The sequence below is a fragment of the Podarcis tiliguerta genome (genome assembly GCF_965153285.1).
Source record: "Podarcis tiliguerta genome assembly, chromosome: 12".
Lineage (NCBI taxonomy): Eukaryota > Metazoa > Chordata > Lepidosauria > Squamata > Lacertidae > Podarcis > Podarcis tiliguerta.
The window spans coordinates 54,877,672-54,905,416 of record NC_139545.1 but is presented as its reverse complement, the minus strand read 5'-3'; the positions used below and the strand labels follow the sequence as shown (position 1 = coordinate 54,905,416).

The 27,745-nt window shown below is 46.8% G+C and overlaps 2 protein-coding genes across 4 annotated transcripts in view; one reads left to right on the top strand and one right to left on the bottom strand.

The window, feature by feature from the left end:
* The window catches only part of TMIE (transmembrane inner ear), a 32,293-nt gene extending 10,836 nt beyond the window's left edge, over nucleotides 1-21,457 (bottom strand). Inside the window, exons 1-2 of the mRNA XM_083406830.1 lie at nucleotides 20,948-21,457; nucleotides 7,123-7,240 (exon numbers count right to left, since the gene is read on the bottom strand). Of these exons, the coding sequence (XP_083262956.1) occupies nucleotides 7,123-7,240; nucleotides 20,948-21,049 (220 nt within the window). The 5' untranslated portion in view covers nucleotides 21,050-21,457. The remainder of the gene's footprint in view (nucleotides 1-7,122; nucleotides 7,241-20,947) is intronic.
* ALS2CL (ALS2 C-terminal like) overlaps nucleotides 1-27,745 on the top strand; it is a 105,194-nt gene that overhangs the window by 713 nt on the left and 76,736 nt on the right. The window contains exon 1 of one of the 3 annotated variants that reach the window (XM_083406172.1): nucleotides 17,948-18,081. The exons of 1 other annotated variant lie outside the window; for it this stretch is intronic. Coding sequence is in view for 1 of the 2 variants with exons in the window: in XM_083406170.1 (XP_083262296.1) it covers nucleotides 22,922-22,927 (6 nt within the window). In the remaining variant the exon portion in view is untranslated. Of the gene's footprint in view, nucleotides 1-17,947; nucleotides 18,082-22,692; nucleotides 22,928-27,745 lie in introns of those variants that run through there. One more of the 3 variants, XM_083406170.1, reaches the window with a different exon arrangement.

Here is a 27,745-nt window from a genome sequence, read left to right as displayed (position 1 = left end):
GTGCAAATTTTGCATAAATTCAGGGGCGGGGGACCTGTGGACTTTCAGACGTCCTTGGACTCCGATTCCCATGAGCCCCTGCCAGCATGGCTAATGCTCAGGGTTGATGGGAGTTGGAGTCCAGTTTCATCTGGAGGACTATAAATTCCCCATCCTTGTTCTATTATCTTAGTAGGGCCAGTTCTGGGGTGACTTCTAATACTTGCTCAGTTATTTTGTGTATGCGGATGATACCCAGCTCTACCTCTCTTTCAAATCAGAACCAGTGAAGGTGGTGAAGGTCCTGTTTGAGTGTCTGGAGGTGGTTGGAGGATGGATGGCGGCTAACAGATTGAGGTTGAATCCTGACAAGACAGAAGTACTGTTTTGGGGGGACAGGAGGCGGGCAGGTGTGGAGGACTCCCTGGTCCTGAATGGGGTAACTGTGCCCCTGAAGGACCAGGTGTGCAGCCTGGGAGTCATTCTGGACTCACAGCTGTCCATGGAGGCACAGGTCAATTCTGTGTCCAGGGCAGCTGTTTATCAGCTCCATCTGGTACGCAAGATGACACCCTACCTGCCAGCAGACTGTCTCTCCAGAGTGGTGCATGCTCTAGTTAACTCTCGCTTGGACTACTGCAGTGCGCTCTATGTGGGGCTACCTTTGTAGGTGACCCAGAAACTACAACTAATCCAGAATGCGGCAGCTAGACTGGTGACTGGGAGCGGCCGCCAGGACCACATAACACCGGTCTTGAAAGAGCTACACTGGCTCCCAGTGCGTTTCCGAGCACAATTTAAAGTGTTGGTGCTGACCTTGAAAGCCCTAAACGGCCTCGGTCCAGTATATCTGAATGTGCGTCTCCACCCCCATCTTTCTGCCCGGACACTGAGGTCCAGCTCTGGGCGGCTTCCAACAGAACACTAAAATACAATAACCTATTAAACATTAAAAGCTTCCCTAAGCAGGGCTGCCTTCAGATGTCTTCTAAAAGTCTGGTAGTTGTTTTTATCTTTGACATCTGGTGGGAGGGCATTCCACAGGGCGGGTGCCACTACCGAGAAGGCCCTCTGCCTGGTTCCCTGCAACTTGGCTTCTCGCAGCGATGGAAGCTCCAGAAGGCCCTCAGCCCATGGCCAGTAAACCTTGCCAACCCCTGTTCTAGATGGTAGGTTGATCATCGCAAGGCATCAGGGTCAAACCCAAGGCCTGGCCAGGGTTGCCAAGTTGACCAAAAATGGCACCGTGAGCCACTGGGAGGGGTGGCTAACACCCCAGAGGACAGGATCACACTTCAAAACGACCTTGACAGATTAGAGAACTGCACCAAAACAAACAAGATGAATTTTAACAGGGAGAAATGTAAAGTATTGCACTTGGGCAAAAAAAATGAGAGGCACAAATACAAGATGGGTGACACCTGGCTTGAGAGCAGTACATGTGAAAAGGATCTAGGAGTCTTGGTCGACCACAAACTTGACATGAGCCAACAGTGTGACGCGGCAGCTAAAAAAGCCAATGCAATTCTGGGCTGCATCAATAGGAGTATAGCATCTAGATCAAGGGAAGTAATAGTGCCACTGTATTCTGCTCTGGTCAGACCTCATCTGGAGTACTGTGTCCAGTTCTGGGCACCACAGTTCAAGAAGGACACTGACAAACTGGAACGTGTCCAGAGGAGGGCAACCAAAATGGTCAAAGGCCTGGAAACAATGCCTTATGAGGAACGGCTAAGGGAGCTGGGCATGTTTAGCCTGGAGAAGAGGAGGTTAAGGGGTGATATGATAGCCATGTTCAAATATATAAAAGGATGTCACATAGAGGAGGGAGAAAGGTTGTTTTCTGCTGCTCCAGAGAAGCGGACACGGAGCAATGGATCCAAACTACAAGAAAGAAGATTCCACCTAAACATTAGGAAGAACTTCCTGACAGTAAGAGCTGTTCGACAGTGGAATTTGCTGCCAAGGAGTGTGGTGGAGTCTCCTTCTTTGGAGATCTTTAAGCAGAGGCTTGACAACCATATGTCAGGAGTGCTCTGATTGTGTTTCCTGCTTGGCAGGGGGTTGGACTAGATGACCCTTGTGGTCTCTTCCAACTCTATGATTCTATGATTCTATTCTATGACATCAGGCCTGCAAGTCGGGGGTCTCCTCCAAAGTCAGTTGGGGTGCAAGTGGGAACTCAATGCTGTGCTGTTCAATTGCATCAACTAGTTCCTTGGGAGGTGATGATAAAGATAAAATTACAGTGGTACCTTGGGTTACATATGCTTCAGGTTACAGACTCCGCTAACCCAGAAATAGTGCTTCAGGTTAAGAACTTCAGGATAAGAACAGAAACTGTGCTCTGGCGGTGTGGTGGCAGCGGGAGGCCCCATTAGCTAAAGTGGTGCTTCAGGTTAAGAACAGTTTCAGGTTAGGAACAGACCTCTGGAACGAATTAAGTACTTAACCTGAGGTACCACTGTATCTCTTTGTGTTTCATTATGGCTGCCAAAATTAACAGACCCTCCAAGGATCCCTATTTTCCAGGGATGTCCCTGATTTTGAGAAGCCACTTGATCCTGGAATGTCCCATTTTCCCTTAGGACGTCCCTATTTTCATCGGAGAAATGTTAGAGGGTATAGAGTTATCTGACCCCCCGAACCATCTGAAGCAGTGGCGTAGCGTGGGTTGTCAGCACGCGGGGCAAGGCAAGTAATTTGCGCCCCCTAACCCGTAGATTTGCGCCCCCTAACCCTAACCCCCAGATGTTGCACCCGGTGCGGCCGGGCCCCCCTGCACCCCCCACGCTACGCCACTGATCTGAAGGCAATCCTGTATAGGGAATGTTATTTTTTTATTATATTTTATTATGTTTTTACATCTGTTGGAAGCTGCCCAGAGTGGTTGGGGCAACCCAGTAAGATGTGTGGGGTATAAATAGTAAAATAATCACAATGGAATGGGACATCCCTATTTTCACAGGAGAAATGTTGGGGGGTATGAATTAATGGAAGTTTGGCTTTTTGGATACCATTGCCGTTACCCTGAGGTAATAGATCACACACAAACCTCACTTTATTTTGAAAACAATTACAAGTATTCTCCAAAGTCAGCCTTCAGCAGGCTTGTTCTAAAAATGATAGATTCCCTTTCTGCTCCTGGAGATAAATAGCATTGTTGGTGGGAAAACAATAAATGAAATTAGCCGAAAGATCCTTCCACTCTTGTTTGCTGCTACAAACGATTGCTGACTTGAGAGCGAAATCTGCCTCGCTCATGAGTAAAGCCGTGAGGTTGTCTCTTATACCCATGTTACTTTTGGGGTGACACATGCTTTTTTTTAAAAAAAAAAAATTAATCATTTTTCCAATACAAACAACAACCGCAAAAAACACTACAACAAAAGTCATAGTAACAATAACACAATTTGACAATTCAGATTTAAACACACTGATATACCTATGACTGCACCCTTTTAACAATATTTTCCCACCTCTCTCTCCTCCCACCACTGTCCGCCTTATCGCTTAAATATTCCTTCCAGATTTCTTCATATTTATCCATTCTTAATTTGCGTCGACATGCAATTCGTTCGTATGTAGCTAATCTGTCCATATTATCAATCCATGTGCTCAATGGAATCTTTTTGCGGCTCTTCCAATTCATCAAAACAAGTTTTTTTGCTTCTAATATAGCACGGTACATCCATTTATTTATTTTTACCCCTTGAAATCTCCCACGTATCCGGAATATAATTTAGAATTAAATTAAATTCCCCTAAATAACAATTTCTCTGTATTACTCTTACTATAAATATCCTTACCTCGCACCAAAATGATCTTATCACCGGGCAGTTAATCATGATATGTACTAAGTTCGCATTTTTACTCCCACATCTCCAGCAGTTGTCTGCCCTTGTTATTTTCTTCTGGTATAGTTTTGCTGGGATCCAGTGGACTCTGAATATTCTGCTTAAAAATGTGAATCAGCTCTCAGAATAAAAGAGTGATAGGCAGCCCTCTGAGCTAATTTAAGAATGTAAACAGAACTTCTGGGTCAGGCCAGTGACCCATCTAGTCCATCTATTCTCACAGCGGCCAACCAGATGCACATTATGGGAAACCAGCAAGCAGGATTCGAACAAAGAGCCCTCTTCCCACCTGTAGTTTCCAGAAATTAGGATTTAGAACCATCACTGCCTCTAACTGTGGAGACATGGCCCAGCCACCCTGGCTAGCAGCCATCGATAGCCCTCTCCTCTAATCCTCTTTTAAACCTCTCCAGCTTCGTGGCCATCACTGCCTCTTGTGGCAGGGAGTTCCACCGTTTAACACTGTGCTGCGTGAAGAACAACTTTCTTCTATCCATCTTAAATCTCCCAACATTCGTCTTCATTGGACCTCCGCAAGTTCTAGAGATTATTATGCTTGTGATGACATTCCTATTATTGTGTTTTGCAAAAATAGCACTATTTAACTACAGTGGTATCTCGAGTTACAGACGCTTCAGGTTACAGGCGCTTCAGGTTACAGACTCTGCTAACCCAGAAATAGTGCTTCAGGTTAAGAACTTTGCTTCAGGATGAGAACAGAAATTGTGCTCTGGCGGCGCAGAGGCAGCAGGAGGCCCCATTAGCTAAAGTGGTGCCTCAGGTTAAGAACAGTTTCAGGTTAAGAACGGACCTCCGGAATGAATTAAGTTCTTAACCCGAGGTACCACTGTATGTGTTTTCCCCATGCCATGCATTTTTATAAACTTCTACATGAAGAAGTATTTTTGTGTGTCTGTGAATCACCTCTCAGAAGAAGGGAGCAATAGGCAACCCTGGTCTTTGAGCATCTTGGAAACCTACTCCCGAGTAGACCTGCCTATGCCGGCTGCCTGAAGGGGCCTAAGCCTTCTTGCTTGAGAGCAGAGATTATTTCTGAGCTAACCTGAAGAATACGTTTTGTTCACGGTTCTGCAGCTGTTGCTTTGGAAGCAAATGCCACTTAAAACCAGGGAATTACTTATGAGTAACATGCATCTCAGAACTGCCAATGGGGGGAGAGTTGCTGTTGCGCTCAGGTACTGCTTTTGGCCTTCTGATTGGCCACTTTGGATGGCCAATCAGGACTTAGCTGAGCCCTGGGCCTGATCCAGTACGACACTTACGTTCTGCCGAGAGGGCCTCTATGAGCAGGATCGTATTGGCACACACGGTCTCCTAACCTCCATGGGTTCATTCCTGTCGGTCTTCTGAACATGTTGTTGTTGTTGTTTAGACGTTTAGTCGTGTCGGACTCTCCGTGACCCCATGGACCAGACCACACTGGGCACTCCTGTCTTCCACTGCCTCCCGCAGTTTGGTCAAACTCATGCTGCTAGCTTCGAGAACACTGTCCAACCATCTCGTCCTCTGCCGTCCCCTTCTCCTTGTGCCCTCCATCTTCCCCAACATCAGGGTCTTTTCCAGGGAGTCTTCTCTTCTCATGAGGTGGCCAAAGTACTGGAGCCTCAGCTTCAGGATCTGTCCTTCCCGTGAGCACTCAGGGCTGATTTCCTTCAGAATGGAGAGGTTGGATCTTCTTGCAGTCCATGGGACTCTCAAGAGTCTCCTCCAGCACCAAAATTCAAAAGAACCAATTCTTCGGTGATCAGCCTTCTTTATGGTCCAGCTCTCACTTCCATACATCACTACTGGGGAAACCATAGCTTTTTCTGAACATAGCTGTCAACTTTCCCCTTTTCTTGCAAGGAATCCTATTCGGAATAAGGGAATTTCCCTTAAGAAAAGGGAAAAGTTGACAGCTATGCTTCAGAAGAAGCTATGGTTTTCCCAGTAGTGATGTATGGAAGTGAGAGCTGGAACATAAATGTGCACCATTCACATCTTGTTGTGTGAATGATTCAACTTTCGAAATTCACCAGGCGCATTTTGCACCCGGCTATCAGCCACTTGCGACCAAGTAAAGATGCCCAGACGCCAGGATAGCGTCTGATGTTCCCACCATCTGGAGATGCAAGTCTGGGGATCCTTGGATCTTGGCTGTTTTCACACACTAGCCACGCATCCTGCAGAATTCTATCTGTTCTATTTTATCTGCACCATCAGAATGAATTTCAGGAACCCAAAATTGAAAAATACACATTTTTAAGCCACCGTCCCCCAAAATGGCAACCAGACATTCCGTTTTGGCGACTGTAACCCTGGTTTAAGGAGTCTGTTGGCGCCTAGCTTATACAGTGGTACCTTGGTTCTCAAATGCCTTGGTACTCAAACAACTTGGAACCCAAACGCTGCAAACCCGGAAGAAAGTGTTCCGGTTTGCGAACTTTTTTCGGAAGCTGAACGTGCTCCGTTTTGAGTGTTACACTTCCAATTTGAGTGTCAAACTTCCGTTTTGAGTGTTACGCTGAGGTCTGTCTGTTTTTGCAATTTATTTTGCATTTTGTTTTTGCAGCTCTTTTTGTTATGTACTGAAGTTCTCACCCTCGGCCAGCAGGGGGATACTGTAGATAGTTTTCACTCAGGTCCACATATGCAAATAAGGGATTGAAAGTGACGTTCAGTGATTGGATAGTTACAGAAAGTGGTTACTGTTGCGTTGTAGTGGAGCCCTATATAAGCAGGCTGGCTGAACCCTTCAGTTCAGTTTTGTTCTAGCCTGGGAATAAACAAGAGCTGTTTGAAGAATCGCTGTGTCGTCTGATATGTTCACCCACAACTTAGCACTTTTGTTTTTGTGACTGTGTGGAACCCAGTTCAGCTACTGATGGATTGTGTGACTGCCGTACATTGTTTATTACTTTCATTTTATGGATCCATGGCTTCATGAGATAGTAACATTCATGTCAAATTGCTGTTTCGGGGCATAGCTGTCAACGTTTCCCTTTTTTAAAGGGAAATTCTCTTATTCCGAATAGGATTCCTCTCAAGAAAAGGGAAAAGTTGACAGCTATGTTTCAGGGGTTGCTTTCAAAAGCCTGCAACAGATTAATCCATTTTGCATCACTTTCTATGGGAAAGCGTGCCTTGGTTTTGGAACGCTTTGGTTTTGGAACGGACTTCCGGAACGGATTAAGTTTGAGAACCAAGGTACCACTGTATATCTGAGTTTCTAATGCTGTAATGAGGCTCTCGGGGTTAGGATGGAAGACAGAGAGGTGGGACTTACTGACGCTCATGACAAATAGGGCAAAGATCCCAACCACTTGCCAGAGGCGCAAGCCCCAGATCACCACAGTCTCTGATGTGATGGGGTCCGGTTTCTTTTTCGGCGGCTCGGTGGTGGCCTAAAAAAAGAACAGGAAATGTTAGAGCATACGGGCGGAAGGGTCAGGGGATCGTACCCAGCTAAGCCCTAATCAAAGTAGACCCATTGGAATTAATATATCACACACTTAAACAAAGGTCCAACAAAGGTCCGTATAATTCAAGCTATGGTTTTCCCAGTAGTGATGTATGGAAGTGAGAGCTGGACCATAAAGAAGGCTGATTGCCGAAGAATGGATGCTTTTGAATTCTGGTGCTGGAGGAGACTCTTGAGAGTCCCATGGACTGCAAGAAGATCAAACCTCTCCATTCTGAAGGAAATCAGCCCTGAGTGCTCACTGGAAGGACAGATCCTGAAGCTGAGGCTCCAAGACTTTGGCCACCTCATGAGAAGAGAAGACTCCTTGGAAAAGACCCTGATGTTGGGAAAGATGGAGGGCACAAGGAGAAGGGAACGACAGAGGACGAGATGGTGGGACAGTGTTCTTGAAGCTACCAGCATGAGTTTGTCCAAACTGCGGGAGGCAGTGGAAGACAGGAGTGCCTGGCGTGCTCTGGTCCAGGGGGTCACGAAGAGTCGGACACGACTAAACAACAACAACCTGAGTTATATTGTTTTCCAAGTGAGGTCTTCACTAAGGTAAATTCACAGGAATTTAAAGGAAGAGACTCTCTCTCTCCACAAACACACACACACACACAAAATATACAACATGGCTAATTACCCTCTCTTCCTCAGAAAGTCCAACACCATCTCCTTTGTCTTGCTAATATTTAGGTGCAAGTTATTCTCTAAACACCAGGTAGATACTTTTTGAACCTCTCCGCTGTACACTGATTCATCTCCACCTGTAATTAGACCCATTATGGTAGCATCATCTGCAAACTTAATAATTAAAAACTAGGGGGGTTTAATACCTACGTGACCACCTCTCCTGGTATGTCCCACAGAGGTACTTATGGTCTTCAAACAAAAACATATTGAAGGTCCCAGGCCACAGCGAAGTTAGGCTGGCCTCAACCACAGCCAGGGCTTTTTCGGCTGTGGCTCCAATCTGGTGGAACGCTCTGTCCCAAGAAACTAGGGCCCTGCGGGACATGACATCTTTCCACAGGGCCTGCAAGACGGAGCTGTTCCACCAGGCCTTTGACCAAGGCACAGTCTGACCCCCTCCTTCTGTAATCCTCATAGCACTCTAGCCCAATGGTTGCCATTAATCTGATTTGAATTGATTTTATAATGAAATGATTTTAGAATGTTGTATCATTTTACTGTGGTTAGCTGCTCTGAGCCCGGCTTCGGCTGGGGAGGACGGAATATAAATAAAATTTATTATTATTATTATTATTAAGCCTCGTACACAGATTTCAGACTGCAGAGCTCTAACTGCGCAAAAGGAATTCAGAGATGAAATAAAATGGGGGGATGTTCTTACATGCGCACAGCCTTACACCTTGTGGCAGTGAGTTCCACAGTTTCACTATGCGCTTCGGGAACAAAAACTTTATTTTGTCTGCCCCGAGTCTTTCAACCTGCAGCTTCATTGCACGGCCCCAAAATCTAGTATTGTACTACCGTTATATCGGCTGCCCTTTCGGATAGCGTTCTCTCTCCAGCTCACAAGAATAAAATACAATCAGCAGCAACATAAAAACTTCTCCGGCTGCAGGAAAAGAGATCAAACCAGTTTAGCACACAAATAAACCATAAATTGCATGTCGGGTATTAAGAGGCCAGATTTGCAGTGTCTTTAAATGCCAGTGCAATGTAGCGGTTTGGCGGTCAGAATAGTACCTGCGAGGCGCGGCTTCAAATCCCCACTCGGTCGTGAAGATCGTCTACCTAGCAGGGCTGTTGGAAGGATAAAACAAGGATTGGGAGGAGAATTATGGACACCACTTTGAGTTTGTGGGAGGAAAGGTGATGAAGTGTGTGGCCATCTGGTGGCTTTCTGGAGCCGAGTGAAGACAATATTATAAATGTTCCACCAATTCTGGCTTCTGAAAATGCATCTGTTTACATAGTTCCTTTCATCTCTCAGCCTGCGGACTCAGCTATACAGCTGCAAATACCACATTTTAAGCGCATTGAATAAGTGAATTTTATTATTGCGGTCAAAGACCAGTTCCGTCTCACTTAGAATATCAGGAAAATCGTAAAACACAGGAGGAATACATTGAATTGCAATTGGGTATAACAGAGGGACGGGGGTGGCGCTGTGGGTTAAACCACAGAGCCTAGGACTTGCTGATCAGAAGGTCGGCTGTTCGAATCCCCGCGACGGGGTGAGCTCCCGTTGCTCGGTCCCTGCTCCTGCCAACCTAGCAGTTCAAAAGCACGTCAAAGTGCACGTAGATAAATAGGTACCACTCTGGTGGGAAGGTAAACGCCGTTTCCGTACACTGCTCTGGTTTGCCAGAAGCGGCTTAGTCAGGCTGGCCACATGACCCGGAAGCTGTACGCCGGCTCCCTCGGCCAATAAAGCGAGATGAGTGCCGCAACCCCAGAGTCGGCCGCGACTGGACCTAATGGTCAGGGGTCCCTTTACCTTTACTTTATAAAATAGACTATACAGATATAGCAGTTAAAAATATATATAAAATCTTGATCACTAAAATACAACCTAAAATTGTCATTTAAAACCTCAGTCATTTTGGTAGCACAGCTTCTTCCCTAAGTTTTATACAAATGTGACACTAGATGGCGATGATGAGCTTATGGCAAATTCAACATATTTTTCAACACACACCCCTTTTTCCCCCCTCAAAGCATTTTCACAGTGTTTTTTTATATGCGTCTAGATTCCACCAGTGTCTCTGGTTTCTATTATTGCGACGGTTGAATGGTGTTGTTCCTCTGCACCTTTTAATCGTGGTCGTTTACACCTGAAAGTTTCAAATGCAATCTTTTTTTACATGTATTTTAATTATGTGGTTTGTTGTTGTTGTTGTTTTAGTAAACGAGATTCTGTATTTTGACAATGCTGTGCCATTCTTTTTAAAAATTTTGTAAGCGGCTTAGGAGTCAATCTGGGCACTCAGTGGTTACAAATTAAACAGCAGCAACTCTCCCGACCTGGAAGTAAGCATGATTGGTAGAGGAAGCTGCTAGGAAAAGCAGAGCAGAGGAGCAGAAACAAGAGAGCGAAGCAAATAAGTTGGCAATCTCTAGGAAGATTAGAGCGCCCCGTAATTAATGTTTTACAAAAGCATCTTCAAAGGCAGCAAACCCTTTGAAGGAAGTTTGCGCTGCCCTTAGATCTTTGCACAAGTGAGGATTCAAGACGGAATCAAGCTCAGAGCAAGCTAATAAAAATATTTTTTCCAGCCGTATCTTGCTGGAATACGCGATTGCATTAGCAAATAACGTTGCTAGCAACAGTCTGTGATGCCAATTAAACTGTGTTGCAGCGCCGCTTGCTATTCAGAGTGCGTACTGCAACTGAGGAAACGCAAACTGGGAGGCGCAGGTTATCGGAATTTAAGATACATTTTCGCTTTTGATTTTAAACAGTTGCTTTCTAGCTGGCTGAACTTTTGGTGCAATTGTAAATACAAAGAGAAATTAAAAAGCAAAACGGTATTCCTAAAAACAACCCCCACCCCCAAAAAGAAATCCCTCCCCAATGCATTTTAATTCATACTCCCACTGGCAGGCAAATTGCAATCGCTTGGTGCAGTCCTCGAAGGGATCAAAAGGAACGTGAGGGTATTGCAAAACACTTATTTCATTGCTTTACTCTCTCCCCTTCCTTATTTGAATATGAAATTACAAGATAAGAGGAGAAAGCCCATTAAAAGCTCATTAAAACATTTTTTAATGTTTAAGGGGCGAAATTAGGCTTTACAGTGGTACCTTGGTTCTCAAACAACTTGGAACCCAAACACTGCAAACCCAGAAGTAAGCGTTCCGGTTTACAGACTTTTTTCGGAAGCCGAACGTGCTCCGTTTTGAGTCTTACGCTTCCGATTTTAGTACAGCACTTCCGTTTTGAGTGTTATGCTGAGCTGTCTGTTTTTGCTATGTATTTTGCCTTTTTGTTTTTGCTGCTTTTTGTTTTGTTTTTGTGACTGTGTGGAACCCAGTTCAGCTACTGATGGATTGACTGTGTGGCTGCAGAACAGTGTTTATCACTTTCATTTTATGGAACCATGGTCTCGTTAGAGAGTAAAATTCATGTTAAATTGCTGTTTTAGGGGTTGTTTTTCAAAGTCTGGAACAGATTATTCCCTTTTGCATTACTTTCTATGGGAAAGCGCGCCTTGGTTTTGGAACACTTTGGTTTTGGAACGGACTTCCGGAATGGAATAAGTTTGAGAACCAAGGTAGCACTGCATTTCACCCGGGTCAAAGATCCAGTTTGGCACCTCCCTATGTGCATTTGCGTACACACAAATTGGGAGCCGGCTTGTGTAATGTCACCAAATAGCCGAAACGTGACCAGCTCCGTCTGCTTTTTCAGCCCTCTGCTGGGGTCAGCGGAGCCCGTTTTAACCCTTTCTCGGCAAACCCATGAGGGCTAGGAACTTGCTTGCTTTGTTTCTTTTAATAATATAAATATAATAATAATAATTTATTATTTATACCCTGCCCATCTGGCTGGGTTTTAAAATGTAAAGGTAAAGGGACCCTTGACCATTAGGTCCAGTCGTGGCTGACTCTGGGGTTGCAGCGCTCATCTCGCTTTACTGGCTGAGGGAGCCAGCGTACAGCTTCTGGGTCATGTGGCCAGCATGACTAAGCCACTTCTGGCGAACCAGAGCAGCACACGGAAACGCCGTTTACCTTCCCGCTGGAGCGGTACCTATTTATCTACTTGCACTTTGATATGCTTTCGAACTGCTAGTTTGGCAGGAGTTGGGACTGAGCAATGGGAGCTCACCCCATTGCGGGGATTCAAACCGCCGACCTTCTGATCGGCAAGTCCTAGGCTCTGTGGTTTAACCCACAGCGCCACCCACGGACTGCTAAAAACATGAAACATTAAAAACTTCCCTAAACAGGGCTGCTTTCAGGTGTCTTCTAAAAGTCAGATAGTTGTTTATTTCCTTGACATCTGATGGGAGGGCGTTCCACAGGGCGGGTGCCACCACCAAGAAGGCACTCTGCCTGGTTCTCTGTAACCTCACTTCTCGCAGGGAGGGAACCGCCAGAAGGCCCTCGGAGCTGGACCTCAGTGTCCGGGCAGAACGATTGGGGTGGAGATGCTCCTTCAAGTATATAGGGCTGAGGCCGTTTAGGGCTTGAAAGGTCAGCACCAACACCAGAGCGAAGAAGATAAGCTGCAGTTCTGCCAGACAGACTTGCTTTCTAGGGAATTCTAATGCCTGCTATTTGATCTCCTGTTCAGTTGCTGCCAGCTAATTCTTAGGGAAGAGGGTTGGCAAGGTTCGGGTTACAGCTGATGGATCTTTGGGCAGCAGAGGCCCATCTTTCAGCCATGCCCAGCCTCTCGCTGCATCCAAAACAAACGCCCTTGACAATCCATTGTGGGAGGCTTGCATTTCTGTCTCCCCCTCGGAAGGCAGCGTGTCTGCTGTTAAAAGGCAGAATCCATGTGAGCAGCCACTGTGCAGGGGGGGTTGCTGAAACACAGCCTTGCCGATCACATCCTTGTAGGGCTGTTATCCCTCCAGGTTCAACTGGTGTCCTCGCAGTGATGGGTGACTCTTCAGGTGGGCAAGAGCACAGGAATCACATCTCAATAAACCCCAAGAGATAATAGAATCATAGAATCATAGAGTTGGAAGAGACCACAAGGGCCCTCGAGTCCAACCCCCTGCCAAGCAGGAAACACCATCAGAGCACTCCTGACATACGGTTGTCAAGCCTCTGCTTAAAGACCTCCAAAGAAGGAGACTCCACCACACTCCTTGGCAGCAAATTCCACTGTCGAACAGCTCTTACTGTCAGGAAGTTCTTCCTAATGTTTAGGTGGAATCTTCTTTCTTGTAGTTTGGATCCATTGCTCCATGTCCTCTTCTCTGGAGCAGCAGAAAACAACCTTTCTCCCTCCTCTATGTGACATGGGACACCCAGTTGTAAAAAGATGTAAATTGTGTTACATTATTTACATATTCCTCAATATATTAAAATAAAAAATATTAAGGTCTTATATCTACAGTGGTACCTCGGGTTACATACGCTTCAGGTTACACACTCCGCTAACCCAGAAATAGTGCTTCAGGTTAAGAACTTTGCCTCAGGATGAGAACAGAAATTGGGCCCCGGCGGCGCGGTGGCAGCAGGAGGCCCCATTAGCTAAAGTGGTGCTTCAGGTTAAGAACAGTTTCAGGTTAAGAACGGACCTCCGGGACGAATTAAGTACTTAACCCGAAGTACCACTGTATATATGTAATAAATATTCATAACTGCATATATAAACCACATGTTTGAAACCCCACAGAAAAAGTCCTGAAACCATTTTGTCCCTCCCAAATTGACCTCAAATATTTCTTTGCAAGGTGGAAGGAAAATGGAAAGGCCTCCCCATTGTCTTTTCCTTCACAAATCCTGTCTTAAGGGTTTGTCTGTGTATGAACAGGGTGAGCCTGTGACCTGGCTCAGGAACTAAGTATTTATCATTACAAAAGACTGGCCAGGCTCCCCAGGGTATCCAATCAAGTAACCATTAACAGGTAACCTGCCAGACAGGAGATAAACAACACACTCAGATTTCTGTTGTAGACTGCCTCTTCTGTGATGTAGGTATGATGTTTCTGGGGGTGGTCTTGGACTCCAGGGTGGGCAATTTAAAATGTCTATATAAGGGCGGGAACACCTTTGTTCTGGGTCCTCCTCCTTCTCCTGTGTGTGAGGGGAGCACCCTGTTGCAACAGTTCAATAAAGAACAGGCTTACGAGCTGCTTTGCTTCTCAATATTCTCAGGTTGGCCTCTGTTATTTTCTCCGACTGATGAAGAACCTACAAAGGACTCTATAAGGGCTCCTGTGTCCCCCATAAGGGCAGATTTTTGTTTATTACAATAGATAAGCGCTCCTTCCAGCCCAGTGTCTAGAATCAGAACCGTAGACTTGGAAGGGAACCCCCAGCGATCATCTAGCCCAACCCCCTGCGATGTAGGAATCACAGCTCAAAAATCCCCAACAGATTGCATTGCAGCGGGTTGGTTTGGATGACCCTCAGAGGTCCCTTGAAACTCTGTGATTTTATAAGACGGACACCTGACCTTTGCTGGAAAACATCCAACGAAGGAGAGTCCACCATCTTGCGAGGTCGAACATCTCTTACCATCAGGAAATTCTTTAAATGTTTCGTCGGAATCTCCCGGGAATCCGAATCCATCGTTTCAGGTCCTATCCTCTGGAGCAGCAAGAAAAAAGCTCTGCCTGCGTCCCAGCCTGCCAATATCCCCCAGAACTGGACACATCTTGTTGCAGGATCCACCCCTTTGCCATGATAGTGCAGGGTGGCCAGGCTGCTCCCATCCCTGGTGCCTTCTGCCTGGCGCCTGCAACTTGATCTCTGGCTATTAGCAGATGGTGTGTTTTCTCAGCAGACTGCTAAAAGCTTCCTGATGTTTGCAGTTATTGTTGTCGTTTAGTCATTTAGTCGCGTCCGCCTCTTCGTGACCCCCTGGACCAGAGCACGCCAGGCCCTCCTGTCTTCCACTGCCTCCCGCAGCTTGGTCAAACTCATGCTGGTACCTTCAAGAACACTGTCCCACCATCTCATCCTCTGTCGTCCCCTTCTCCTTGTGCCCTCCATCTTTCCCAACATCAGGGTCTTTTCCAGGGAGTCTTCTCTTCTCACGAGGTGGCCAAAATATTGGAGTCTCAGCTTCAGCATCTGTCCTTCCAGTGAGCACTCAGGGCTGATTTCCATAAGAATGGAGAGGATGGATCTTCTTACAGTCCATGGGACTATCAAGAGTCTTCTCCAGCACCAGATGTCTGCAGAGCAGACTGCAATGGAAAGAAGGAGAGGAGAGTTGTCAGGCTGAGTTAACCCCCTGCCCCAGGGCCATAGCTCAGTGGCAGATCATCTGCTTTACATGCAAAATGTCCCCGGTTCAAGCCCTAGTAGCTCCAGGTAGAGCTGTTGCCGGCCATCAATAGCCCTCTCTCCTTCAGGAATTTGTGGGATCCTTCTAAAGCCATCTAGGTTGGTAGCATCACTGCCTCCTGTTGGAGGGAGTTCTGCAGTTTCTTCTTTGGCGATCACTCATAATAGTAATAATAATAATAATAATAATAATAATAATAATAATAATAATTTATTTATACCCTGCCCATCTGGCTGGGTTTCCCCAGCCACTCTGGGAAGCTTCCAACAGAATATTAAAATACAGTAATGCTGAATTATTTTACAGTAATACAGTAATGTATTAAAAGCTTCCCTAAACAGGGCTGCCTTCAGATGTTTTCTAAAAGTCTGGTAGTTGTTGTTCTCTTTGACATCTGGTGGGAGGGCGTTCCACAGGGCGGGTGCCACTACCGAGAAGGCCCTCTGCCTGGTTCCCTGTAACTTGGCTTCTCGCAGGGAGGGAACCGCCAGAAGGCCCTCGGAGTTGAACCTGAGTAAGATTGTCTACCATAAGCACGGTCTTAACAGTGAGTCCGAAAGTGACTGTGGAGGCCAGTTCTGGATCCACACGTCCTTCCACAGTGGGGACAATAGGTTTCCAGGCAGCAGTTGATCACGGTGTGGATTTGCCAAGCATGCCTTCCTCTTAGCACGTTTCTCCCTTGCGTCCTGAGTTCGAGTGTCTTCAAAACCCATGACACCTTCAATAAACGCTGTTCTCCAACTGGAGCACTCGCAAGCCAGTGTTGCCCAGTTATCAGTGCTCATACTACATTTTAAAAGATTTGCCCTGAGAGCGTCTTTAAACCTCTTTTGTTCTCCACCGGTATTTCACTTTCCATTCTTAAGTTGGGAATAGAGTAGTTGCTTTTGGAAGACGATAATCAGGCATCTGCACAGCATGACCAGTCCAACAAAGCTGATGTTCAAGAATCATTGCTTCAACACTGGTGATCTTTGCTTCTTCCGGTACACTGGTATTAGTTCACCTGTCTTCCCAAGTGATGTGTAAGATTTTTCAGAGGCACCGTTGATGGAATCTTTGGAGGAGTTGGAGATGGCGTTTATAAGTGGTCCATGTTTCACAAGCGTACACTAAGGTTGGTAGTACAATAGCTTTGCAAACAAGCATTTTGGTTTCCCTGTGAATGTCCCGGTCCTCAAACACTCTGCGTTTCAATCGGGAGAAAGCTGCGCTTGCAGATTTAACAAAGCACTGTGTGAATAAATCATTTCTTTCTCTGGCCTGAATCTTCCAACATTCATGTGATTTACAAGAACCCCTCCTCATTAGAACCGTCGGTTGAACTGACCCAAGCATAGAATCAGAGAGTTGGAAGAGACCACAAGGGCCATCGAGTCCAACCCCCTGCCAAGCAGGAAACACCATCAGAGCACTCCTGACATATGGTTGTCAAGCCTCTGCTTAAAGACCTCCAAAGAAGGAGACTCCACCACACTCCTTGGCAGCAAATTCCACTGTCGAACAGCTCTTACTGTCAGGAAGTTCTTCCTAATGTTTAGGTGGAATCTAAGGATGATTAAGGTCTGTGTGGAGATAAACTTTAACCAAAAGTATGCTTTATGGAGACCGAGATGCAAGAAGAGCTTTTGGGAATGCCGCAGCAATTAATTCGGAGTCGCCATCTTGCCAAAGGATTTATAGCCGGGAGGAAGAATGGACTTGTTTTCAGACTGCATTCCTAGTGAATCTCCTCAGAGGTTTTGAGAAAGGAGGCAGATTGGTGAAGATTAATGACGCTTAAGACTGTTTTGATGTATGGAAGTGATGTTATATGGAAAACGTCTGGATATGGCTACTGGATAAAAAAAATAATATCCACACAGGATTACAAACTGTTCTAACCAGCTTGCGGAGACTATCAGAGGTCACAACGAGAAAGGAAAAATATATGAAAATAACAACAAGAGATGTGGAAAAACAATAAGAAAGGACTGGATAGTACTGTGAACATCATAAGGTTAGATTTGTGGACATTAAAACAGCAGTAAGAAGCAAGAAGTTGATTGGATCCCTTCGGAACTTGAAATATGGGTACCCCCAACAAAAATTTAAAATTCGGCTGTGTAATTTGGAATATATGTAATTTGGTTTGATTTGATGTGATTGGTCGGTTAATAAAAAATTATTCTTAAAAAATAAAATAAAAGAATCTTCCAACATTCATCTTCCTTGGGCGTCCAATAGCCCTTTCCCAGCCCTTTGAGTAGAAAAACCGCTTTTCCTCCCAGTGTCCAAAGATTAAAGGGACAGCAGCTCTCCAGTTAAAAGCAGCTGGCAACCTTGCTATTGCTAGTTATGCAACCTTAGGAATTTTACAGGAATCTTTAATACACATTCTTTTCTGCAGATCTTGGTGGTGGTGGGTGGAAATAAACAGTTCTCCTTTTCTTCTTCTTCATTTCTCAAACCCCAGTGAACCTCTAGCCCACGAGGAAGTCTTTACACTGAACTTTCTACTCAGCATTCAGCCCCAGATAGTTGAATGGGACTTACTCCCAGGTAGATGTTAGGCATCTCGCTTCATGCAAGAGAATTCCTCTCCCCATTCACTGGCCTCCATCTTTTGCAAAGTTCCACTGTTTGGCTAGGAGGCGGGGCTGCTGCTTTTTAGACCCGCCTCCTCTCCAAATGGGAGCTTTATAGAAAGAGGAAATTGAAGCAAAGTCTTTCTTGAAGAAGCGAAAAGAGGGAAAGGGAAGGAAGGGGAAAACAAGCTTTTCAAAAGGACACAGTGGCCTAGAAAAGAAGAGGCTACCAAGATTTGACCAGGGACCCAGGACAAAGCTCAGGTAGGATGTGTGACACCTGGATAGCAAGTTGTGAAGATGTCTTGCCTGCAAACTTGTGGTTAAAATGTGTTATTTTGGAGGCAGCTTGTGTGTTCCTTAAGCACTGCCTCTGGGAGTCAGATCTGGGACTTGGGTTAAGACAATATTTGCTCTCTGAGACAAGAAGTGTGTGTGTTGCAACCCACCTTTCCTGTTTGCCTCTTAAGACCTGGTAGACAGAGGTGCTTTGCCTCTAATAATATAATAATAATAATTTATTATTTATACCCCGCCCATCTGGCTGGGTCCCCCCAGCCACTCTGGGTGGCTTCCAACAAAACACAAAAATACAATAACCTATTATACATTAAAAGCTTCCCTAAACAGGGCTGCCTTTAGATGTCTTCTAAAAGTTTGGTAGTTATTTTTCTCTTTGACATCTGGTGGGAGGGCGTTCCACAGGACAGGTGCCACCACCGAGAAGGCCCTCTGCCTGGTTCCCTGTAACTTGGCTTCTCTTAATGAGGGAACCGCCAGAAGGCCCTCGGCGCTGGACCTCAGTGTCTGGGCTGAACAATGGGGGTGGAGACGCTCCTTCAGGTGTACTGGGCTGAGGCCATTTAGGTCTTTCAAGGTCAGCACCAACATTTTGAATTGTGCTCGGAAACGTACTGAGAGCCAATCTAGGTCTTTTAGGACCGCTGTTATATGGTCTCGGCGGCCGCTCCCTGTCAGCATTCTAGCTGCCACATTCTGGATTAGTTGTAGTTTCCGGGTCACCTTCAAAGGTAGCCCCACGTAGAGCGCATTGCAGTAGTCCAAGCGGGAGATAACCAGAGCATGCACCACTCTGGTGAGACAGTCTGCAGGCAGGGAGGGTCTCATCCTATGTACCAGACGGAGCTGATAAACAGCTGCCCTGGACACAGAATTGACCTGCGCCTCCAAAATGAATCTCAGGCTGTGCACCTGGTCCTTCAGGGGCACAGTTACCCCATTCAGGACCAGGGAGTCTTAATAATCATGGCAAAAGGTCTGCAGCTAGCAAATTCAGAGGGCAACTTCTTAAAAAGTGCTGTATGGGTTGTAAGAATCCAGTCTTTTCCTATTGATATCACTATACTGTTTTCGGCACCTGCCAAAAACATTTTTGTTAAATATGCCAGGTGTTTAGAAAGTTGATGTGAGTTTTCATCTCTTTTTAGCATGTTGCTGTTATAATTTTTCAAATGTCTTAAATTATTACTTAGTGCTAACTATATTGTTTTATTCCTTTTAGTAAACGGTTTGTTTTTTTACCATCAAGAGGTGTATAAATTTTATGAAATAATGGTGGTGATAATGATATTTTGAACAATACAGTGGTACCGCAGGTTACATACGCTTCAGGTTACAGACGCTTCAGGTTACATATGCTTCAGGTTACAGACTCCGCTAACCCAGAAATAGTGCTTCAGGTTAAGAACTTTGCTTCAGGATGAGAACAGAAATTGTGCTCCGGCGGCCCGGCAGCAGCAGGAGGCCCCATTAGCTAAAGTGGTGCTTCAGGTTAAGAACAGTTTCAGGTTAAGTACGGAGCTCCGGAACGAATTAATTACTTAACCTGAGGTACCACTGTACCTCCAATTTCCCCTTTTGTGTTTGCAACTGGTGCTTGCTTTAAATATTCAGAGATGGTGAGCCGATGGGCGGAGCTAATTGCTGTTAATGATGGTCTGAATCTGGAGCAGGTTTTGCAAACTTGCTTCTGAGATGGGAGGTTTGGGATATGCTTGGATTAAGAACTGGCCTGAATTTGCCTCAGATAACTGAGGGGCTTTACCTGCCCAAGTTGGCAAGCTCATGGGCAGATTTGTAGCTTTTTATTATTATTATTTTATTTGGTGATTAGCTTTTCTATCTCAGTTTCTAACACTGATTTGCGTCTAGTATCCATTAATAGCCCTCTTCTCTATACAGCCTTAATGACCCAGGGCATCTCCACCCCTGGGGAACAGCACACTAATTAGAAAGAAAATATAATTATTGAGGATCGCCCCTCCTTTTTCCTTCCGTTCAAGACAGACAGACTTGCCCCAGGACAAAGAGGGAGGACAGCACCTGCCCTCTCTATGGGGTCCAGGGCAAATCTTTAAATACACAACCACCGAGGCTTAACACTATCTGGAAGAAAATACCCACTGATTTGGCAGCTCACCCTCTGTGTGTGTGTGTGTGTGTGTGTGGGAGCTGTAGTTACATGGTGATGATAGAAGTAGTCTTTTCAGTATACCTGAAGGAGCGTCTCCACCCCCACTGTTCTGCCCAGAAACTGAGGTCCAGCGCCGAGGGCCTTCTGGCGGTTCCCTCACTACGAGAAGCCAAGTTACAGGGAACCAGGCAGAGGGCCTTCTCGGTGGTGGCGCCCACCCTGTGGAAGAGATGTCAAAGAGAACAACAACTACCAGACTTTTAGAAAACATCTGAAGGCAGCCCTGTTTAGGGAAGCTTTTAATGTTTAATAGGTTATTGTATTTTGGTGTTCTGTTGGAAGCCGCCCAGAGTGGCTGGGGAAACCCAGCCAGATGGGTAGGGTATAAATAAATTATTATTATTATTATTATTATTATTATTATTATTATTATTATTATTAAACCTCGGCCATGAGAGCTAGAAACTTGATTTTTCTCCCCCTAGGTCTCCCCCGGTACAGACAAACCACCTGTCTCTCTTGGGGTGCAAAATTCATCATAGGAAGAAAACTAACTTAACCAAGCCCCTCTGGCTTGCTGCTACCACCTGAAACCCAAACAGGGTCTCCGAGTTGCCCTGGTGCCAGACGCAGTTAAAGGAGAATAATTCCATTCTGTGCAGGGGGTTTTTTCCCCTGAGGGGTCTTTCTCCTTACCTCTATCAGCTGACTCAGAGCGGTCCGGGAGTAGCATAACAGCAAAGAGGGCGACCCGCTGAAGGGACAAAGCGTCGGTCTCATGAGGTGGTCCAGCGCCATCTTTTCCCCTGTCTGTGTCTTGCTCCTCTTGTCTCTCTGCAAAGCGGAGCCTGAGAAGGGCGGCTGATGGATGGTCCAACTAGCTGGCTGCTAGCTGTCTTGTCAATCGCCGGCTCGCCACCAGCCACCCCCCTAACATCTGCCGGCGATGGCTCTGCACCCTCCAGCAATCTGCGGCCGCTTCCCTCGCAGCCACAAAGGCAGCCCTGGGGAGGCATTAATTAATTCATTAGGCTGGGTTCGTTTACACTCAGCAGCCTTGGTCCGGGGAGCAGCCGGGGTGGATGGGTGCGATCTCCCAGGTCGGCAGCGGGATGATATTGCTGGCTGCTTTTGCCCGGCTCCCCGGAGACCCGGCTTATTAACTTAACCAAGGCCTGCTTTCTCTCCGGCGGAGGAACTGGCTCTGAATCGCCTGGTTTCCTCCTCCTGATTGCACAGATGGGTAAATGAGAAGGGCACCTGTATGGGCTGTGCAAGCTGCGGAACGGCCGCTCGCCTATGACGAGCAGCGACGTCCTCCAGGCGACCAGACGCAGAAGCTGATTTACGCTGGAAGAGGGTTGCTTATCTCTCCCATCACCAACACCACCCAATTTCCCTCTTTTGAAAAAGGGTAGGGAATAATAATAACAATAATAATAATAATAATAATTTTTTATTTATACCCCGCCCATCTGGCTGGGTTTCCCCAGGGAAGAGAACTCTGGGGTGTTGGTGGGGTGACCAGTCGTGGTTGGATGCTGAGTTTTGATTTGTGTTGAGGAGCAGATCAAAATATAAAGGTAAAGGGACCCCTGACCATTAGGTCCAGTCGTGGCTGACTCTGGGGTTGCAGCGCTCATCTCGCTTTACTGGCCAAGGGAGCCGGCATACAGCTTCTGGGTTATGTGGCCAGCATGACTGAGCCGCTTCTGGCGAACCAAGCAGCGCACGGAAACACCGTCTACCTTCCCGCCAGAGTGGTACCTATTTATCTACTTGCACTTTGACGTGCTTTCGAACTGCTAGGTTGGCAGGAGCAGGGACCGAGCAACAGGAGCTCACTCCGTCACGGGGATTCGAACCACCTGTCTTCTGAATGGCAAGTCCTAGGCTCTGTGGTTTAACCCACAGCGCCACCCGTGTCCCTAGAGCAAAATGTACTCCTCCATAAACGCTATTGCACCCTCAATAATATCCTCTGCCTTGCATTCTTGCGGGGCAAGCCACAAACTCAGTTTAGGGAGCAATGTGGATGCCCAACAGATCCCTCCCAATTAAGTTTCACATTTCAAAATGTCAAGTTTGAGCATGCGGTTGTGGAACCATGCAAACTTCCTATCCCCTGCCAGTCGGATTGTAAGCTCTTTGGGGGCGAGGACCCTTCGTATCCTTGCTGCAGAACAATGTCTTGTTTTCCCCGTCCCAGATGCTGAACCCAGTGTCTGCTTTCCGGCTTAGAGCTGTCAGTCATGATGTATGTATCCTTGCTTCTTAATTGCTTGCCAGCTTAGCTTCGACAACAGCCGCTGCGGCCTTCTGCCAAGGCGTACAGATCTTGGCTGCCGTTCAAGCAGTTTCCATGAGCACCAGGAATGCGCTCGCAGTGCATCCTGGGAGACATAAATGTGCCTCTCTCTTTTTTTCCCTTCCTTTGGAGAGCAAATCCGAAGGGGCTGGCCTGGGAGACTTCCGTCAACAGGAGAGCATGTGAGCCTGAGAATTCTCCTGAAGGGCTGGGACTTTGGGGAAGGGCCAGACAGGGGAGAAAAGACATTTGTGTTTCACAGAGGAAACCGATGTGCAGCTAAGCTGAGGTCCTTGCCCTGTGGTCGTGCCTTGCTGGTGTTGACTGACCCCACCTTCTAGCAGAATGAGCCTCTGCCTTCTATGCGGGTGAGTTGCGGGCGACTGAACGAAACCCGAAACTCATTATGGGGGGGGGGGAGTGTGTGGAACAGGTCTCGGTGTTTCGATTTCTGGGAATGGAGTTGAGAGACGACCTAACCTGGGGAGAGAACAGCAAAGACCTGATGAAGAGAGCGCAGCAGAGGTTATATTTTCTGAGAATCCTCCAGAAAAACAATCTCTCAAAGGACCTGTTGATGGCATTTTACCATTGTACTGCTGAGTGTGTGTTAACTTATGGTCTGTGTGTGTGGCTTTCAGGAGAAAAACAATGCTGTCCAGGGTTGTAAAAACTGTGGAGAGAATAATTGGGTGCACTCTTCCCACCTTGGATCAAATCTATGCTTCCAGGTGTCATAAGAAAGCTGCAGAGATAGTGCAGGATAGTGCGCACCCGGAAATGATCTCTTTCAGCTTCTGCCTTCTGGAAGAAGGTAAAAGGTAAAGGGATCCCTGACCATTAGGTCCAGTCATGGCTGATTCTGGGGTTGCGGTGCTCATTTCGCTTTATTGGCTGAGGGAACCGGCGTCCAGCTTCCGGGTCATGTGGCCAGCATGACTAAGCCGCTTCTGGCGAACCAGAGCAGCACACGGAAACGCCGTTTACCTTCCCGCCGGAGTGGTACCTATTTATCTACTTGCACCTTGACGTGCTTTTGAACTGCTAGGTGGGCAGGAGCAGGGACCGAGCAACTGGAGCTCACCCCGTCGCGGGGATTCGAACCACCGACCGTCTGATCGGCAAGCCCTAGGCTCTGTGGTTTAGACCACAGTGCCACCCGCATCCCTCTGGAAGAAGGTACAGGGTTATAAAGACTAGGACTAGCTGCCTGAGAAACATTTTCTCTCCCAATGCGATTTTGGTTTTAAACGCAGTGTAAGGTATTCTCTGTGGGAGTATATTGTATTTAATTGTGGGGTATCAGAGTTTTTAGGGGGTTAACCAGGCTGGGATAGCAGGCTTGTTGGTTTTTGAATGTCTGATGTAGATTTTTTCAATTTCATTGTTCTGTATGGGACAATGACAGTAAAGATTATCGTATCATAACGTTCTCTATAAATTTCTCCCCTGCCCGTCGCTGTGCAAAAAGTGTCAGGGAAAGAACAGAGTTTGCAAAGAGACAGAGAGGGGTCAGCTCTGCGCTATGGACAATCTGCTGAGATGCAACTTTAGGAGGATGTGGCTGTTGAGCTCTTGATTTACTCTTGTCAAAGGTACAGAAATTTCTCGACTTGATACTGTGTCAGCACAGTATCCACACTGTACTCCACACTGTACAAGTATGTTTAGAACATATTTTAAAGCTCATGGCTCCCCCATCGCACCCAGGATCCTGGGAATTGTAGTTTGTTAAGGGTGCTGGGAGTGGTAGTTCTGCAGGGGGTAAAGCGTCCCCCCCCCAAAAAAAAAAAAAAATATTTCTGGGGATTGTAATGCGCCTTAAATGTTTAGTGCAGATATGGCTGTGTTAGGGCAGAAAGTTGTGTTAGGAAGAAAGTGAGAAGTAACTGCTGGGTTTGATCATTTATTTTTTAAAAGCCTTTTTTTATTATTCCCAGGAGATTACTGCATGAAAGACAACAACAGAGAAAGGCAGGGAGTGGAGGTAGGAGACGCAATGCCTTGTTGTATTTACAGTAGGGCATGGAATCATAGAATCATAGAGCTGGAAGAGACCACAAGGGCCATCGAGTCCAACCCCCTGCCAAGCAGGAAACACCATCAGAGCACTCCTGACATATGGTTGTCAAGCCTCTGCTTAAAGACCTCCAAAGAAGGAGACTCCACCACACTCCTTGGCAGCAAATTCCACTGTCGAACAGCTCTTACTGTCAGGAAGTTCTTCCTAATGTTTAGGTGGAATCTTCTTTCTTGTAGTTTGGATCCATTGCTCCGTGTCCGCTTCTGTGGAGCAGCAGAAAACAACCTTTCTCCCTCCTCTAGGTGACATCCTTTTATATCTTTGAACATGGCTATCATATCACCCCTTAACCTCCTCTTCTCCAGGCTAAACATGCCCAGCTCCCTTAGCCGTTCCTCCTAAGGCATTGTTTCCAGGCCTTTGACCATTTTGGTTGCCCTCCTCTGGACACGTTCCAGTTTGTCAGTGTCCTTCTTGAACTGTGGTGCCCAGAACTGGACACAGTACTCCAGGTGAGGTCTGACCAGAGCAGAATACAGTGGCACTATTACTTCCCTTGATCTAGATGCTATACTCCTATTGATGCAGCCCAGAATTGCATTGGCTTTTTTAGCTGCCGCGTCACACTGAGAGCTTGCCCGTGGAAGGCTTGAGGTTAAAGATGGATCTTTTGAGGAGGTGTTTGAGAGAAGTCGGAGGTGTGGCAGTGCTGCTGACTTATTTGTTTATTTGCAATTGCATCCTGCTCTTTAGCCAAACAGACTCCCAGATCGGCCTGCATGCCGACAAGTAAAAAACGAGACAGTCCCTGCCTGCGGGCTTGCAGTCTAAGAGATGCAGCAGCAAAGGAAAGTGGAACTGGGAGGGATGAGGAAAAAAAGCAAGATCAGGTGGCAAGTCTTAAAACTTTAAAAATGGTAGGAGGATGGTCCAAGCGGGGCAAAAAAGAGAGAAAGGGCAAAATCATTGGGCAGTAAGCTTGCCTGCCATGTTTGGTGATGAGAACACATTTCATGTGCATTTTCTAAGGCGGCATGGAATGCTTTGCATGGAAAAACCCCAAGTCCAGGAGCTTCAGGTGGGGCTGGGAATGCCCCACCTGACTTGCAGGGGGTTAGACTAGATGACCCACTGGGTCCCTTCCGATTTCGCAATCCTATGCATCCCCAGAGTTTTGCTCTTTATTGCTGAATCTAAGCTAGATGGTCTGACTCTAGCTGTGTACGCACCATGCATTTAAAGCACCCCAAAAATATGTACTGTAGCTTGCTAAGGGTGCTGGGGACTGCAGCTCTGCAAAGGGTAAACTACACTTACCCCTGGGGAAAGGGCTTGAAGTGTGTCTGTAAGCCTGATTCCAATGCTCCGATGTAGTTGTGCCATTTGGCCATTAGGTGTCCCCATTATGGTTTTCTCAAGGATGTGGTTTTCTGCAAAGAACAGATGATTTGTCCCCAAAGCAGGGAAGGAAAGTGGAAATTGTGAGGTTGTGGGCCCTCCTTGAATGGACACATTGATGTTCAGCTGGGTGCTCACCTGTCATTGAAGATTGCACTTCCATCCTGCATTGAACTGGATTGGATGACCTGTAACAACAACAACAAAACAACAACAACAACAGCAACAGCAACAACAACAACAACAACAACTTCTTATTTATACCCCACCCACTCTGGGTGGCTTCCAACAAAGATTAAGAATACATTAAAATGTCGCACATTAAAAACTCCCCTGAACAGGGCTGCCTTCAGATGTCTTCTAAATGTCAGGTAGTTGTTTATCTCTTTGACATCTGATGGGAGGGCGTTGCACAGGACGGGTGCCACCACCGAGAAGGCCCTCTGCCTGGTTCTCTGTAGCTTTGCTTCTTGCAGGGATGGAACTGCCAGAAGGCCCTCGTGCTGGACCTCAGTGTCCAGGCAGAATGACAGGGGTTGAGACGCTCCTTCAGGTATACAGGGCCAGGGCCGTTTAGGGCTTTCAAGGTCAGCACCAACACTTTGAATTGTGCTTGGAAATGTACTGGGAGCCAATGCAGGTCTTTCAAGACCAGTGTTATATGGTATCAGAGGCTGCTCCTAGTCACCAGTCTAGCTGTCTAGCCCCACGTAGAGCGCATTGCGGTAGTCCAAGCGGGAGATAACCAGAGTATGCACCACTCTGGCGAGACAGTCCGCGGGCAGGTAGGGTCTCAGCCTGTGTAGCAGATGGAGCTGATAAACAGCTGCTGTGGACACAGAATTGACCTGCGCCTCCATGGACAGCTGTGAGTCCAAAATGACTCCCAGGCTGCGCACCTGGTCCTTCAGGGGCACAGTTACCCCATTCAGGACCAGCTCTGACCTTTCAGGATCATGTCATGCTGCTGCTTCTGCTTTCCAAGCTCTTGTTTCCAACACTGGCCTTCTGACAGGGATTTCACCAGCCTCAGACGCCCAAATGTTGTTGGACTACAACTCCCATCGTCCACAGTCAGTTTAACCAATGGACAGGGATGATGGGAGTTATAGTCCGGCCACCGCTACGCCGGTGGTGCAGCAATTAAACCTCTAGCAGTGTGAATGGAGGTCTTGGGCTGCCCAGACGACAAGACCCCGTTCTCGGCCTCGCTGAGGAAAGTAGAGGAGGATGTTTGGCCCCAGCTTGGCTGGAGGAAGGACTCCATTTTGGATTTGTGTAATGTTTACTCCAGAGCCTTTACTTCTCCCGAAGATATCCCTCAAGGCAGTGGAAGTTTAGGATCAGAGTTTTCCTTCTTCTAGAGCGGCTCCTTTCCCAGGTGGATGAACTGAATCTGTCCCTCCCTTCTCTCTATGGCATATGCAGAGACCGCCTTGTTGACCGTTGGACCCACAATTAGTCTCGTCTGCTCCTGATCCTGTCTTTTCACACATGGGAAGCCCCTAATTCACTGAGGGCTTGAGACCCATTGGCTGTGCTCATCTGGTTTAACCAGGGCCGGATTTAGGTTTGACGAGGCCCTGAGCTACTGAAGGTAGAAAGGTAAAGGGACCCCTGACCATTAGGTCCAGTCGCGGACGACTCAGGGGTTGCGGTGCTCATCTTGCTTTACTGGCCGAGGGAGCCAGCGTACAGCTTCCAGGTCATGTGGCCAGCAGGACTAAGCCGCTTCTGGCGAACCAGAGCAGCGCACGGAAACACA